At 43.6% G+C, this 15,990-nt stretch overlaps 2 protein-coding genes across 7 annotated transcripts in view; both read left to right on the top strand.

Annotated features, from left to right (window-relative positions):
- Positions 1 to 10,160, top strand: part of si:zfos-588f8.1 — a 53,703-nt gene extending 43,543 nt beyond the window's left edge. For 2 of the 6 annotated variants that reach the window (XM_062395072.1, XM_062395074.1), the window contains 22 exons: positions 274 to 399; positions 499 to 648; positions 777 to 937; positions 1,057 to 2,208; positions 2,598 to 2,673; positions 2,837 to 2,949; positions 3,317 to 3,435; positions 3,975 to 4,168; positions 4,259 to 4,366; positions 4,478 to 4,648; positions 4,735 to 4,776; positions 4,859 to 4,970; positions 5,060 to 5,133; positions 5,232 to 5,424; positions 5,566 to 5,694; positions 5,935 to 6,040; positions 6,270 to 6,401; positions 6,504 to 6,627; positions 6,862 to 6,912; positions 7,670 to 7,785; positions 7,873 to 8,012; positions 8,471 to 10,160. In XM_062395072.1, coding sequence (XP_062251056.1) covers positions 274 to 399; positions 499 to 648; positions 777 to 937; positions 1,057 to 2,208; positions 2,598 to 2,673; positions 2,837 to 2,949; positions 3,317 to 3,435; positions 3,975 to 4,168; positions 4,259 to 4,366; positions 4,478 to 4,648; positions 4,735 to 4,776; positions 4,859 to 4,970; positions 5,060 to 5,133; positions 5,232 to 5,424; positions 5,566 to 5,694; positions 5,935 to 6,040; positions 6,270 to 6,401; positions 6,504 to 6,627; positions 6,862 to 6,912; positions 7,670 to 7,785; positions 7,873 to 8,012; positions 8,471 to 8,994 — 4,113 coding nt within the window. In that variant the 3' untranslated portion in view covers positions 8,995 to 10,160. Of the gene's footprint in view, positions 1 to 273; positions 400 to 498; positions 649 to 776; positions 938 to 1,056; positions 2,209 to 2,597; positions 2,674 to 2,836; positions 2,950 to 3,316; positions 3,436 to 3,974; positions 4,169 to 4,258; positions 4,367 to 4,477; positions 4,649 to 4,734; positions 4,777 to 4,858; positions 4,971 to 5,059; positions 5,134 to 5,231; positions 5,425 to 5,565; positions 5,695 to 5,934; positions 6,041 to 6,269; positions 6,402 to 6,503; positions 6,628 to 6,861; positions 6,913 to 7,669; positions 7,786 to 7,872; positions 8,025 to 8,132; positions 8,186 to 8,470 lie in introns of all 6 variants that reach the window. The other 4 variants (XR_009921926.1, XM_062395075.1, XM_062395076.1 and 1 more) reach the window with 4 other exon arrangements.
- Positions 10,161 to 11,582: 1,422 nt separating this feature from the next.
- On the top strand, positions 11,583 to 14,952 carry use1 (unconventional SNARE in the ER 1 homolog (S. cerevisiae)). The gene is made up of 8 exons (XM_062396262.1): positions 11,583 to 11,722; positions 12,311 to 12,360; positions 12,610 to 12,688; positions 12,911 to 13,063; positions 13,183 to 13,198; positions 13,307 to 13,337; positions 13,513 to 13,675; positions 14,033 to 14,952. Exons 1-8 carry the CDS (start codon positions 11,624 to 11,626, stop codon positions 14,213 to 14,215), a joined length of 774 nt encoding a protein of 257 aa, XP_062252246.1. The 5' UTR covers positions 11,583 to 11,623; the 3' UTR covers positions 14,216 to 14,952.
- The last annotated feature ends 1,038 nt before the right edge of the window (positions 14,953 to 15,990 follow it).

Below are 15,990 nucleotides of genomic sequence, written 5' to 3'. Positions count from 1 at the left end.
ACATTTCAACATAAAAGCTGGGCACTTCTGACTGCTTTTGCATCTTTTTTTTAATTTTTTTTTCAAATCTGGAGATAAACATCCATATGAAATCCTTGGCACACACAGATGTTGAGTTGCTTACTGTGTTGCAATGATTTTAATTGATGATGGCATCACTGTTTAAAATAATAACTATAATTCTGGACATTAGGATTTCATTATTTATGATTGTCCACTTTTTGACAGTCTTTTCATTTCTTATTTGTTGTCCTTTTTTTCTTGTCCCTGCAGGAGTTCATTGAGCATTTCAGAGTTTTGCTGCCAAAGAAAGCGACTGCCTGTAAAGACGATATCTCAGCGCTGCTTGACAAGAAGATGGGCCTGGACCCCACCACGTATCAGATAGGCAAAACCAAGGTATGCCACTAAACCCTATCACTAACCTCATGTCTGCATTAGTTTCTCTACCATTCTGTGTCCTTCATCTAAACGTTTGTTGTGTTGGTCTCTGTACAGGTTTTCTTGAAAGAGCTGGAGCGACAGCAGCTGCAGGACACGCTACACAAGGACGTGATGCGTAAGATCCTCTTCCTTCAGCGCTGGTTCAGAGCTCGCCTGCAGAGGAAAGAATTTTTGGACATGAGACAGGCTGCCATCTTGATCCAGGTAAACATTGATGCAACATTTATTATTGAGCTTTAAGGACAGTATATTAATTCAGATCTGTGTTTTCCTTTCTTAACATTTGTAAAACATAAAATTATATTCCTTGTATTCCATCTCTTCTCTCTTAGCGTTCATGGCACAGGTACTGTAAAGAGGAGCAAAGGCGACGTGCAGCCACTTCCATCCAGGCTTTGTGGAGAGGACACAGACAGAGATTAGAATACGGCCGCCAAAGACAAGGCGCCACCAAAATACAAGCCCTGGTCAGAGGCCATTCAGCCCGCAGGAGGTAAGAACACAAACAGTCAGTGACACTGTCGGGGTCTATATAGAAATATATAAAGTTTAATCCTGAACAACTTTGCCAGATCCCTGATAGACATGTTAACATGTTTTGTGTTCTTACAGGTGTCACTCCATTCGTCAGGAGAAACAGAAAAAGGAGGATGAGGAAAAAGAAGCTCAGAGGAGGGCAGAAGAAGAGGAAAGAAGGAGGCGGGAAGAGGAGGAAGAGGCGAGGAGAAAAACGGAGGAGGAGAAGGCAAGGAGGAGAATGGAAGAAGAAGAAGCGAGGAGAAAAGATGTAGAGGAGAGGGCGAGGAGAATAGCAGAGGAAGAAGAGACAGCTAAGAAAGAACAGGAAGCACAGAAAAAGAGAGAAGAAGAGGAGAAACAAATGACGCGAGAGCCTCAAACAAGAGAGGATCCTGATATAGAGCTGGTCACGGAGGAGATGCTGGATGACAACCTCTCTCTCCAGGAGGAGGGTAAATCAAGCTCACATACAGACGAGGAGGAACTGGACAAGGATGAAGAGGATGAGGAATATAGTTTGGAGTCCAACGGTACCATGGCTGAGGCTGGACCCCAGCTGGATGAGAAAGAGGAGGACTCGGAGAACCAAACTCAAGGACAGCTCGACTCACAACCTGTTCTGCCCTCGGATGGGGTCACTCCCAACGCACTTATATCTCCAAGTCAGGTGTTAGATAAACAGCCTCACAGCACTACCTCCACAACTTCCAACGCTGAACAAGACAGAACACGAGCTCCACCTCTTCACAAGGGCCAGTCGTCCCGGAGCCAGGAGAAGAGAGAGCAGAGGAGACGACGAGGGCTGGAACACAACCAGAGAGAGACCGATCGAGCCGCCTCCACCTCCCTCTCCTCACCCAACGACAAGGACCAAGCATCCCCGCCGAAGAGCAAAAGCCAGGAGCCCTCCAAGCTAAAAGAACGTTCAGATAGCAAGGAGCTGGACCAGTACACATTTGTGGCTTGGAAGGTGAAAGAAGAGAAAGGAGGGAAGAAGGAGGCAAAATCTTCTCCTCCTGTTTCTGGTCCTGTTCGTCCAACTTCCCTTCCCCTGCGGCCCGCTGACACGGATTCTGAAAGAAACGGTCTTGGGGACAATGGGGGGGCGGTGAACCTGCAACGCCGTCCTGGGGCAATCAAGGAAAAGCCAGAGAAGTGGAAGGGGAGGAGGAGTGAGGGAGAGTACCCTGAGAGCACCAGCACTCTTCCATCTTGCAACCGGGAGGAGAGGAGGAGAAAACCCCTGTACGTTTTCTGTCATTGTCATATTCTCTAATCTACTTTTATGTTGGAAGCCTGTTGATATCCTAAATGTCTCCTTTTTTTAATATATAAATCGCAGCGCAATGAATTGATCCTGATAATAACTATGATCTGTTTAGCCAAAGATTTATAAAGCTCCACTACCTCTATTGTCTATTAACACAGAACACTGATTTTATATTTACTTTAGTACAAATATAAAATATCACCAGCCTTATCCTTTAAACTGCAAGAACTCCAGTTCTACTGTTAACAAACTCAGATAATATAACTATCATTGATAAGAGATGGAAAGTCAAATATATGCTTGTTTAAGAAACCTCAGCTTAGATATATTTGTGTCTCATCTATATTTCTTTGTCCGTCTGCAGCAGTGAAACAGTCTCGTCATCGATTGACAGTTTGTCTCCAGGCTCTGAAGGAGCTGGTGCTACATCAGCCAGAGAGGTATTTGATTTGTTCATCTATTTTAATGCGAACGTCTTCGGTTCACAAGTTCAGATATACACTTTTGACCATCGGAAATTGTTAAACTCCATTCTAACAATACAAATAATTCCTCGTTTATGAAACCAGTTTTGATTTCATACTTCTGTTTTCTGTCCTGCAGTGGATTTCCCCCTCAGACAGTGATGGGTCAAGAGGAACCTCCCTCAGAAGGAAGCAACAAGATGCATCTGGTTACCAAGATTCAACCCACTCCATCGCGTCCACACCAGACAGGTAATACGCTTGAATAGGTGGAACTGGCTTACACTTTAGACACAGGCTTGAAATGGAATAAGCTGGAATTCTGCCTGATGCAGTTGTTTGAAATGGTTGAGACGAGTCGAGCGCAGTTCACTGCGTCTGTGAGGCAGCTGTGTTTATAGTGTTTATAGTCTGTGAGGATAAGTTGTTAGGAAAACTCTTTGAATGATTATCACTTTGCCCTTATCTCCATGCATGTTTGATAACATTCATGGAAAAACGTACGTGTAACCAAACCGTCCTGAGCTCCTTGTGTTGATTCACAACAGAAATTCCCGATTACCAAATTTGCTGCCTTATGAATATCCTTCAGAGCTTCTTGTGTGTCTGTGCTCTGCAGGTCAGGTGGTTTCTTCAGCAAGATTTTGAAAAAACGACCCCACAAAGAAGCCCAGACTCCAGACAACGGAGAGCTGACCCTCGCTCAGATTCTCAGTGAAAATCCGCCAGGTGTTGAAGGTAAATATCACCTGTGGTCATAGGATTACTTTATCAAGGTGTATAATAACGTAAGCATTTGCAGGAGGAGGGAAAAGGAAATATATTCATTGAATTTAGTGGTTTTTCTGGGTGCCACTTGCCCTAAGCTGATGGTAAAGTATTTCTGCTGTATATTTAATATCAAACTGTATAAATTTCATCATCAAGAACCAGGATATTGTGGTACTTCTGAGATCAATGTTAAGCACAAGAACTGCTTGAATGCTGCAGGTCACCTCTATTCCACCTCATGCTCACTGAAGGAAAACACGGGTGTATTATCATTCATTATTCCCGGATCTTAGCTTATCCTGCATTTGCTATCTGAGAAAACACTGCCCCGTGCCGGGTAATGCTCACTAATAACAAGATAACTTTACTTTGGGTTTGGTTTCATCACTGGTACTTTCTCAATGTTGTACATTCTGCATTAGAAGTCTGAGAGAAGTGAGGTGGAGAAGTGGTCCAGATGTGATTCTAAAGGCCTTTTTTTCATGTCGTCAATTTCTCTTTTTCAGCCCCATCATCTGGACATTCATCTCGGTCTGTATCTCAGTCACATGGCGACCGTGCAAGCAAAACCATTGGCCGCAACCCCTCCATAAAGATCAGTCGCGCCACGCGGGTCTCGGAGCAGTGGAACGCCTCCCTGGACCGGGAGATCACCAACACAAACGAGCTGCGGCACCTTGATGAGTTTCTGGGCAATCAGGTAAATGAAATACAAGAGTTTTCCTTGTTTTTGGAAATACTTTAAACTTATTTTCCGAAAAATAAATGTTTTGTTTGTGTTTCTCTTTAGGTCAATGACTTCCGCTCCCGTGGGAAGTCGCTGTCGGCCACGGAGGCCATCTTTGTCACAGCCACCATGCAGTTCAGAGAGAATATCAAAGCCATGTATTCCCTCGTAGTAAGTCTGTCTGCAGGCACACAACACGCACGTAATACAAACTGATCAACGCTCTTCATCAATAGTCTCTCCTCTTCCTAATTTTCTCTCCTGTCCCATAAACTTCACCAGAAACCCACCATCGGCTACAAAGGGCTGATGACGGGCTACCAGAACAAAGTGGTCCACCTCGCGGGCGACAAGCAGAAAGGAGAAGTCCAGCTCGTGGTCAACTTGTTCCAGTCGGTGCTGGACGGATTCATCAGGGGAGAGATGAAGAAAGAGGAGGCCGAACCTGCAAAGGTGAAACACTTGAGCTTTATTATCTGACACAATAATTTGTCCAAACAAGAAAAAGCATCACATTCACACCTCTGTTTGTTCTTCAGCCTGCTAAAGCTCGTAAGAAGAGGAGGAAAAAAGATAAAAGTGTAAGTGTGCAGCCTTTGGAATACAGTTGTTTAAATTCAACATAGATTAAGATTTCTAATTGGTTGGCTGTCTGTGTTGTAGATGGAGAGTCCCCTGGATCATGTTTTTGCCAACTATCAGGTCAACATTATGCAGTCGTGTGACCAGTGCAGTTCTTATATCTGGGGCATGGAGACAGCCTACATGTGCAGCTGTGAGTTCCCAATGAAACAAAACTATAACCTTTCCCTCATTATTGTTGAAATGCGTTATTTAAGTCCCTTTCTTAATCTTGTCCTACAGATTGTAAAATGGTGTGCCACAAAAAGTGCATGTCCAAAATAGTCACGGACTGCTCCACCTTCTGTGCCAAAAAGGTACTTTTTACAGACTCAGCTGTAATTTTTTATTCTTAAGATTTTCGTATCAAACGCTTTCGACCTACCAACTGGTCAAAACCTGTCTGAATTCACAGATTGACGAAGACTCCACTGGTCTGCACTTCGGCGTGCGGGTGTGTCGCCTCGTCAGCGATAAAAACCCAGTTCCCATGCTGCTGGAGATGATGCTGGAGCACGTGGAGATGAACGGCCTCTACACTGAGGGCATCTACCGTAAATCTGGCTCTGCCAACAGGATGAAAGCGCTGCACCAGCGGCTGGAGACTGGTTAGAAACCTTACATACAGTGTTGACAGTTCACTAATGATTAACCGACATGTAGATTAACAATGATTAACGGACATAACATGCAGGTACAAACTCTATCTTGGGCCTTATTTATTGATGTGATGTTGTTTGTTTGTTTAGACACCCACCTGGTCTCCCTTGAAGACTACCCCATCCACACAGTGACGGGCCTGGTCAAACAGTGGCTGAGGGAGCTGCCAGACCCACTCATGACCTTCACACATTACAATGACTTTCTACATGCAGTGGGTGAGGAGGCTATTCCCCACCAGGGGGCAGCATTTTACACAAGACAGTAGCCGCTCCTTTATCTGCTGCTGGGCTGTAGTTAAAATGATTTATGACTGTTTCTTTTTTTAATGGTTAGTAATTAGTTGAGGCTGAAAAAAAGGCGAAAAAGGTTAATATCACAAATGACGGATAAGGAAATAAAAACATAAAAAAAAGATTATCGGATTTGATTAATTATGTATTTTTTCCTTCCTGTAGAACTGCCGGAGAAGCAGGAGCAGCTTCAAGCCATCTACAAACTGCTGGAGGAGCTTCCCCCTGCAAACTTTAACACGCTGGAGAGACTCGTCTTCCACCTCGTCAGGTTTGGATTCTCTCATTGTGGCCTTGTGTATATTTTGATATGACTCTTACATATTTTCATTATCAAAAACAGATGGAATCAAAACATCGTACTCACTAGATAATTTTTCTTATGTGGTGGATATATAATGTATTGCTTTTTACCATATTTAATTTACCTCTGTAGTGAATTCAGAATATGGATCATATGTGCATAAATAAATTCTAATATCTGATGAATTCTCTGGTAGGGTTTGTAAAGAGGAGGCTCACAACCGCATGTCTCCAAACTCGCTGGCCATCGTCTTCGCCCCATGTATCCTGCGCTGTCCGGACAGCGCTGACCCGCTCCTCAGCATGAAGGACGTCGCCAAAACCACCACGTAAGACTGCCATACTTTTCTTTGCTTGTGCCTGTTCTTATTAACTGTTCACACGTGTTGGTTGGCGTGCAGACCCACTCATGTACTCTCCTCCCTGTGCAGGTGTTTAGAGATGCTTATCAACGAGCAGATCCGACTCTACAACGAGAAGATGGAGGAGATCGAGCAGCTGGAGTACGCTGAGGCTCTGGCTGTGAACCAGCTCAAACTCAAAAGACAAAACACGGTGAGGAACAGAATCCTGCCTCGCTCCGGATCACCTCTGTTCACTTTTCTCTCCAGAACAAAATCATTGCTTTACCTCAAACCTGGATGAACAGGAATATAAAACAGTTTAAAAAGTCACTTGTGAAATATTATAAAATCCACTATTATAAGATTATACAACAACCCCAGTGTCGGAAGCAGTTGTTCTTCAGTTACGTGGGTAACATGGCCGATGTTCCTTGTCTCTCTTTAGCACTACTGGCATTTACCGCTCAGGTTCTCAGCTCCTTACAAAGGAGTGGTGGTATGTATCACTGAGTTCTCCTGGTTCAGTAGATTTACTAGTCGTAGTGTGTTGTAGAGTGCCACATAGAAGCACCTGTGCATGGCATGTCAGATGTGGGTGGCGTTTTATGCTCTCGTTCTTTTTTTTTTTTTTTTTTTCTTACCTTAATCCTTTTTACTCTTCCTTACTAACTGGTAGTAGTTTTGCATGTTGCATTAGTCTGGTTTAGATCTCCTGCTTGTGATGTGAAGGATTTGCATCGTTCTTGTTCTGTCTGTGAGGGGAGAAGAGGGCTCTGGATTGGTGTTATAACTACTCTCTATGGAAGAGGGTGACCTAACTGGATGTTAATTGATATTTGTCTCGTGTTATGTTCATATCTTATTAAAAACATGTACTGAAAGAAAACTTCAACCCTCTAACCCATCGGTAGCCGGCTGTAGAGTGGGTAGACCTGTGTGGATTGTGGTGTCCCTCAAACCCCTCACATCAATACTGAAAGGGTGGATGTGTTTCTTACCTTATTTTTTATCACTGCATTTGTTTTGCTCCCTTTTATATTATTGTTTTTCACAGAAGTGCTGCAAGAATTATGCATGCAAACTAGAGGCACCATCCACCCTGCTCTTGCATTTCTCACTAACAAATCTTGGAATTGGTTTCAGATTTGGATCGAAACCATTTGTTATAATTCTTATATTTAGTGCATAAATGATAATACGTAGAAGACATGGTCGAGTTAAGGTTTGAGTGTGTGATGTTCTGTCTTCTGCAGGTGCATGAGAAGGTCACTTCTGATCTCAGCGTGGTTCCTGAGAACGAGCCTATCGACTCAGACACTGAGGCTGAACAGAACCTGATGGAACGAATCAAGTCCATCAAACAGGAGAAGTAAAGAAGTCCTCTCAATCTCTACGTCTGTGTTCAGTGAGGTGCAGCGTCTCACTTCTCTGATGTCCTCCTTCTGTCCCTGTGCAGAGAGGATCTGGCCTGTCGACTGCCGGAGATGGAGCAGCCCGGTTCGGACCAGGAGAACCTGGACTCCGAGGCGTCGCTGAGCTCCGAGAGTCTTTTGGACGAGCAGCAGCGCTCCTCCGCCCACAGCTCCGAGCCTGAAGGTCAGTAGTAAGGTACAGTGTGGACTCTTTCCTTCTACCTGTTTCTCTCACTCACCTGCGGGTTTCTGACCAGACCATGGGGGCCACCGGATTGGGCCCTTCCTGTGTTTTATGGTACAGGTCTGGACCAGTGATGGTGATTGGGCGTTGACGTCTGCTCTATAACAAAGCAGGTTGGACGAACAGCAACCGTGTTTGTGTGTGTTTGTTTGTGTGCATGTTAAGAGAATGTATGCATGTGAATGCATGTGTGGCATGCTCAAGGGTGCATGTTCAAACCCTCTCCAAATTCATTAATTGAACATCTGGCTCAACTCAAATCAATTGTTTGAACATCATTTCTGATAGATAACATGGTTGCATGATCTTCCCTTTGTCCTCATTCTCTCATGTTGCCTGTGTAAATCTTAGATTAAAACATTTCTCCTGCTCTCCTCTCTTTCTTCCCTCTCTTCCAGGACGAGGTGGCCTCCAGCTGAGGAGACACAAGCCAGCCTGTCCACCTAAACCTGACCCGGCCCAGCGACCCAAAGCCCTTGGTGGACGCCACTCTCTACCAAACCTCACACCTGCTCACTCCACCTCCTCTATATCCAGCTGCGCTTCTTCAACCTCCGACTCATCCTACAGGCACCCGCTGCAACGCCGCAACCCCGTCATCCCAGCCACAGTAAAGCTCCCACCAGGCATCCACTCCCACTCTGCGGCCTCGAGTCTGAATTGCGTTCCTCCCGGGAATCAAGCGTTCAAACACCTCAGAAGGAGGGAGCAGTCGGGACGCCGCAAAGACAGCACTCAGTCCCTTTACATCGACAACACACAGTGTGACGTGTTGTTAGACTTCTCCTCCTGCCCTCCCTCCACTTCCTCCTCCTCCATCTCCTTGGTGAAATGCTCTCCCCCGCACCACGAGACACAAGCCCCGAAGGGCCAGAGGCGATTTTCTGACCCCGATGTGACGTTCACGGAGGAGGGTGTGTGACTAAAGATGGAGAAATGAGGAGGATTAGTGCAACAACTTCAGAGTAGAAGAAATGTAATAAATAGAAATGTCTTGCCACAGATGACAATGATGGGATTGTAAAAATCCCACAGGAAGAGAAACATTGAACATGATGAAACGTACACAGATGAGCAGGAGCGAGACGAGGAGTTTCTGTTGTCAGAGGGAAACTTATCAAGGAACTGTTTGTGTGTTTAAAGTCTTGTTGTCCTTTATGACAGTAAAAAAAATAGCTGGACAAGATGTTGCCAGGCACCTTTTCTATCTTTTTTTCATATTTTACGGTTACTCTCAGTGAATTCAGCTCCAACACAGGCTGGGTTTCATTTGTAGCCTCTTCTTTTACTTTTTTTGTTGTTTTTCTTCAAACACATTTGTGCTATTTTGAGGAAATAATAGCGGTTCCAGTCGCACTTTTCATTTCTTAGTTCTCCTATTGAGCAATGCATGCTCGCTGAAATGTTAGCTAGTGCCTTGATAATGTACAGTAATTTGAACAAGAAACTCATCGCTCATGTCATTGTTATGGAGAAGTACTCATGGGGGGGGGAAGAGGGTTCCTTTGTCTCACAGTTTTGTGTTTATTGTACTGAACCAATGGAAGACAGACGTGTTCGAAAACAAGGACCTCAACATGCACAGTGTGACTGTTATCCGCCTCCACCTTTGTACCTGCTGCGCAGCACAACACCGTTACAAGTGTCCAGAAGTCATCACCTTCACATAGCAAAGGGAAAACGGGAGCAGCACACGCCACTTTTCTCCCTCCATTGTTTTTTTGTATTTCTTTGGGACGACAAAAAAATACACAAACGCAACATTGGCCATCATGCAACAGCCGTGCCACAATGTCTTAAAAGCTCCAAGAACTCTTTGAAACTCCCCCGACCCTTTTTCTATAATGAACTTCTTGCCTCCCCCCCCCCCCCAGCTGTGGACAGTCCCGTAATGAGCAGGTTCTGCTGAAGAACATTTCAACTCTGTCTGAAATGTAATACTAATGTTCCTCTCTGACTGCTGTCGAATGATGTCTGCTAGTTTGTCTGGATCCTGAGGAAGATGTGTAATGTGTAACAGAGTGCATGGTTGGGACTGAATGTTATTAGTATTAACGTGACAATACAGAACCTGATGCTTGTAACGTCTGCTGCTGTTGTGTGATTCCATCGGGGACAGTCGCCCAAGTTTCTCAAGTGATTTCAGATACATAACATGTTTTTAAATGGAGAAGATAAAGAAAGGTGAAGTCATGAGTTATTAGTGGAACAATTTTCCGGTTATGTACATTTTAATGCAAAATATGAAACATGAGAGGTCATTGAGAAAACTTTCCTTTAATTGGTCTTCTCCAGGAAGCACTGAACCCGCTTACACCAATATTATCGACTATTAATATGAGGTGAGTAAGTAGTTAAACTCATTCATTCAAAAAATTATTTCACCATATTTGGGTTTTTACCTGCAGGCAGGTAAGTCTCTTGATTGTTACTTTTGGAAGAATGTCACACTTTACATACACAAACAAACAGATCATTTCCTGTATATAGTAACTATAGACTATAGACAGATGGCCGACATGACTGTACAACAAAAGTGAAGACGTCATATCTCGATCATCACCTGGTGGCTATCATTAGTATAGGCATAAATCCTGCCTCCATGTTAATAGGTGGGACGCGAACCAAACTAAAAAGTGAATGTACATGTCAAATACATTTTTCTTATAGATGGTTTGTCATTTTAGCTAGTTCTTATCTCACTGGTTTGCTATTCAAGTGTTAATTTTCCAATAAGTTTGGTTTAAATTAGTTATTAGATGACCGTCATGATGGACAGTTGATACTGACTTCCGATTGGTCAAGTGTGTTTATCCACGGGACTGTTATCCCATCCGCTGATCGCTGCTGCGCAGACTCCGGATTCAAATGCTCAAGATGGCAGGCTTCTGTTCTGTATAGTGGGAGGAGCTGGAGACTTGTCATCTGTCTAAATACAGTCTGACAGGAACACAGACCTGCTTTCTTTACTTGCGACTAACTTTAACACTGATTCTTAATCAAACGGAATTATGAAAACTCATATAGTTGCTCAAGCCTTAGCATTAATAGGTGGTTGACATTAGCAGTTTAATTATATTAACATTAAGGATTGGGTTACCTGCTCATTCCCATGAGAAACTAAGCACAGGAAGTAATTTAATAATTTCCTGCAAATTTTGGTATGAATTTGAGCATGTTAAAGCCCTCAAAAAGCCAATTCATTTGCCTGAAAATAATATTAATAATCCTTACAATTTCAATGTAAAATGTATGAGTTTAGAGGAGGACAAACAGCTATGAGCAATAAGGCAATCGTTTTATTTATAACAATACCAGTCAGATACAATAAACAAAGTGGCATGGAAATATATTTAGAAAATTGACATAAATAATAACGATAAAAACATTATTTAAAATTCAGACCTCACTTAAACACATTGTTAAATCGTATTAAAGGTCATAAATACAGACTAATGGGCGCAGAAATTCACATTCACACGCATTCTCTGCGTAAACAACCATCGGAGGGTGTGACGTCACAACGCTGCGACGGTGAGTCGGCTCCGAACATGGCTTCCAGGTTGGAGATAAATTTCATCCGGCTGTTGTCCCGCTGTGAATCCATCGCCTCGGAGAAGCGAGGGGAGGAGGAATGGAGGCTGGAGAAGGTAAGAGGACACGGAGCCGGGGGACATGAGGTCGAACCGCCGTTAGCTTCATGCTAACGCCGCTGACGCTGTGTCAGCGGCTCGTCAGCCACGTCGTCACCGAGCGAGCAGCAGCAGAACAGGGAGGATTCACCTTCACTGTCACACACGGACTCTTCCATTCACATGTTCACACGTGAAGAGAAGCTGTGTGTTCACTGAGGGACAGGTCGGTGTCGAGCTGCTCGTCACAGACAGAGAAACATCACAGTCTAGCTACTAACGTTTAAACACTGTTATAAAACACACATATTAACATTGAACCCTGATTCGAGTAGAAACGTTAGACCTCATCTTTGTTTTATTTATTATTGACATGTCAGATACATGTGTTGTCCCAGAGCAGAGATCATCGAAGCAGCCATGTTTCTATGTAAAGGACTCGTGAGGTTGCATGTTGTTTAGAGGGGCTTTATAAACAGGATTCACATTTACATGTCAGTGTCTTGACTAATGCACTTAAAGCTGATAGTCTAGTCTTGTGTATTTTAAAGTATCATCAACTGTTTAAAACAACCTTAATTGTAAAGTGTTTTCTCTGTCCTGCAGTATGTCGTCGCTCTGGAGGAGATGATGGTGGCTCTGAGGAAAAGCCTGAGGTAACAAAGCTAATGTTTTTATTCATGCTCACTTGTTACACACACAACTCAAATGTTTACATTCACCTTCAGTGTCTTTGCAAAGCAACTCGACTTGCAAACCACAACTCCTCTAACAGATGCACATCACTTACTTTTATCAAATTTCCAATGATTTTTGAAGGAAGTGTTGCTGCTCTTAATAGTTGTTTAACATGGTGAATATTAACTAAGTAAAATGATACAAAAACCAATTATTCCTCCAAGCAGCAAACCCACAGGAGAAGTCCTGACTGATTACTCCAGAAAGGTCGACTTCCTGAAAGGACTCCTGGAGGCTGAGAAACTGGTCAGTGGCCATATTGTAAAAACACTTCATTTCCCTTTTTGAAAGTATACATCTGATGTGACCTTAAATGTTTGTATCAGCTAGTGATTTGTATAATGTTAAATCGAGACCAAAACATTTTCTTATTCCTCCTCAGAATTATTTTATTGGTCTCTTGAATTTCCATTCCATCTTCTTGAGCAGCTTCCTGATGTTGTGCGTCTCTCCTGTTCTCCTTCACAGTCTTCAACCACAGAAAAAGCTTTAGCCAATCAGTTCCTTGCTCCCGGGCGGACGCCCACAATAGCCAATGAGAGGATGCCTGCCACTAAAACGGTCCACATGCAGACGAAGGCCCGGTGTACGGGAGAGATGAGGAACGAGCTGCTGGGCACGGTACGACCAGTGTCTGAGGCTCCTTCACCTCAAAGCAGCTGTGGAGACGATTGTGAGATTGATTCGGAAGTTGTTTTCAATGATTGACTCCTAAATGTTTCTCTTTGGTGTCATTACAGGTTTCATCGGGCAATGGTAAGAATTATTCAGTTTGACTCAGTATCTTGTCTGCAGAATTGTAACTGTTTTTTTTTTACATATTAAACCTGGAGGTAAATCTCTGTACCTCTCTCCTCCCTCTAGGAACATCAGAGACAGATTTAAGAAACAGAAGGTAAAGCTTTAAATATGATTTATTGATACTGTACCTTAGTCTAACATCAACTGATCTCCTCCAAAAATACTAAGGTTCATCTGCATCCGTGTTTAATTTATTATCATGTCACTATTCACTGTTAGAAGCTTTAACAAATTCAAATCTGTTAATAAGACGTTCCCTCGCTGTGCAGGGGTCTTCCTCTGGATGAGCGCCAGTCGGCTGCAGAGCTGGACGCCGTCCTGCAGCATCACCACAACCTGCAGGAGAAACTGGCCGAGGACATGCTCAACCTGGCCCGGAATCTGAAGAACAACACCATGGCTGCACAGAACATCATCAAACAGGACAACCAGGTAACTGCAGAAATACATTATTAAATGGAATTACATTTCTTTATATTTCAGATATCTAAAAACATTTATTTGGCTTTGCTTCAGAATCCTGGGTCCATAACTGTATACAAATAAAATAAGTTAATGAGAAAATACAGAACAATAATATAGAAATACAATCAGCGCTTGTTTATTTCATTTTTTGGGGGTTAAGTTTGATTTCATGTTCCCTTATCTTTGTCTCCTCCTGATGACACGTCTCTTCTGACTCTGTCCACTAGTTGGCAGTATAAGACTATTAATATTAACAAACAGCCTTTGAATCCACATTGTGCAGAAGAAGTGATCTGAGGTATCATTTCTTTGTCTCCTTCCCAGACTCTGAGTCAGTCCATGCGCCAGGCGGACCTTAACTTTGAGAAGCTGAAGACGGAGTCGGAGCGACTTGAGCAGCACACCAAGAAGTCTGTGAACTGGCTGCTGTGGCTGATGCTCGTCCTGGTCTCCTTCACCTTCATCAGCATGATCCTCTTCATCAGAATCTTCCCCCGACTCAGATGATGGCCGCGGACGGTCCTGAACTCTTTTTAGTCCGGCGCTCTCCCGTGTTGTTACAACATGGGTCTCTGTAGATCTCCACCTCCTCTAGTGGCTGTACGTGTGATGCAGATCAGGCTGAAGGACTGAAAAGTTTGCACCTTTTAAAAAAACTGAAACTCTTCCTCTAAACAGGCGGATGAGAGAAAGATGTAGATGCAGAAACTGGTTTGGAGCGTCAGTATTCATTTAAGAAAAACAGGACAGAACATGAATCAAGGCAACGTGACGCTCGCAGCACAATCTGAAAGACAGCCGAGACTGAGCCTTAATTCATTCAGTCCCTCTTCAGCTTGGCCTCCTGCTCGTCTCCGCCTGCACCCCCCCACCTGGTGGGACTGAAGTCACTCATTGTCTGTCAAACATATTTCCCATAAAACATGTGTAGCACATTGTGTATTATAGAGTTTACGAACCATCCACCATCAAAAGCATGTCAGCTTGGATACCCACCATTTAACAACCTGATTTCAGACCTGAAACACTAACACACTTTACTCTAACTCCAGTGTTGTGTTTATTAATTGTTAATATCCGTGTCTAATGAAAGGTTTATTTCACAGTGTGAGCAGATGCAGACATTTGAAGCGTGCTTTAAGATCTAATTTGCACTATTACAACTCAATGATATTGTCATTGTCAATACATCAGCCTCCATGTGTGGGGGACTTACAGTTGAATAAAAAAACATTTATAAAATGTATCTGTTTGCAGCTGTGTTATAATGTGTGTAAACCTGGGAGATGTTAATATAATGCCTTTGAATGTTAAAGTGAAGTGTTACCACTTGTTTCCCTTCAACAAAATATCATTAGGAATTACACTTCATATTTCTTAAATCTGCTGGTTTAAGATTTTGAAAGTTTCATGTTAACAGTATTGGATGTTGTGATATTAGATTTATTCCCTCACTCCACATGTCTCCATCACGCTCATCCCTGTTCGTCGTCTAAGAGTCTGTACGGTCCGGTGGCTGATTCTGTAAATGTTCGTCCGGTGATGATGTAGTTTGATGATGTCTCTCAAGGCGGATGATGCTGAAGTACGTTTCTTCCATCCCTGCACTTGGGAGGAGCTGGATAAAGACCCAGTGGACATTTGTGCGAGAGGGAGGTTTTGTTGACATTAAATGAGTGTAACCTCACAGTCTGTCGCTTAACGTGTGTGTGTGGGGGAGAGGGAGAGAGAGATTACATAAAAAGTAAACAGACTCCTGAGTAAATTAACGTCTTCTTCGTTTGACTGAGAACTGGACTATGGAGCTGTCTCTTGCCTTTTCCACATCACCTCAAACACCAAACAGCGCCCTCTGCCTCTGCCTTTGTGGAAATAAACTGATGCAGTGACTTCCTGTGGCCGCTGTGTGTCACTCCTGCTCTGACAGTGTGCACCCAATGACCTCCATGACCCTGATGGCCTGATCAAGCCATGAATCTTAGTTAACAGCCCTCTACCCATTTAGAAGTGATGTGAGTCGGCTAAATAAAAGCAGTTGGCTACCAAAATTAAATCACACGGCAATAGGAAATCTTTACATCTGATATAGCCTACTCTGTATCTTAGCCTGCTGTCCACAGACTGTCAGTGATTTCAGACTGTATTTTTCACAGGGAAGAAGCTGCTTCTCACAGGTTAACATTCCTCCCGTGTTGTTAAGTCTGAGGCCTGTGGAGCCGACTGGCCTGCCTGGGCTTGCAGCTCTGCCCCTGGCCCTTCCTCTCGCCCCTCTCCCCGCCCCG

This window comes from Platichthys flesus, chromosome 9, assembly GCF_949316205.1.
Source record: "Platichthys flesus chromosome 9, fPlaFle2.1, whole genome shotgun sequence".
In the NCBI taxonomy this organism is placed as follows: domain Eukaryota; kingdom Metazoa; phylum Chordata; class Actinopteri; order Pleuronectiformes; family Pleuronectidae; genus Platichthys; species Platichthys flesus.
Note: the sequence above shows the minus strand (reverse complement) of the source record. Positions and strands in the feature narration are given on the sequence as shown.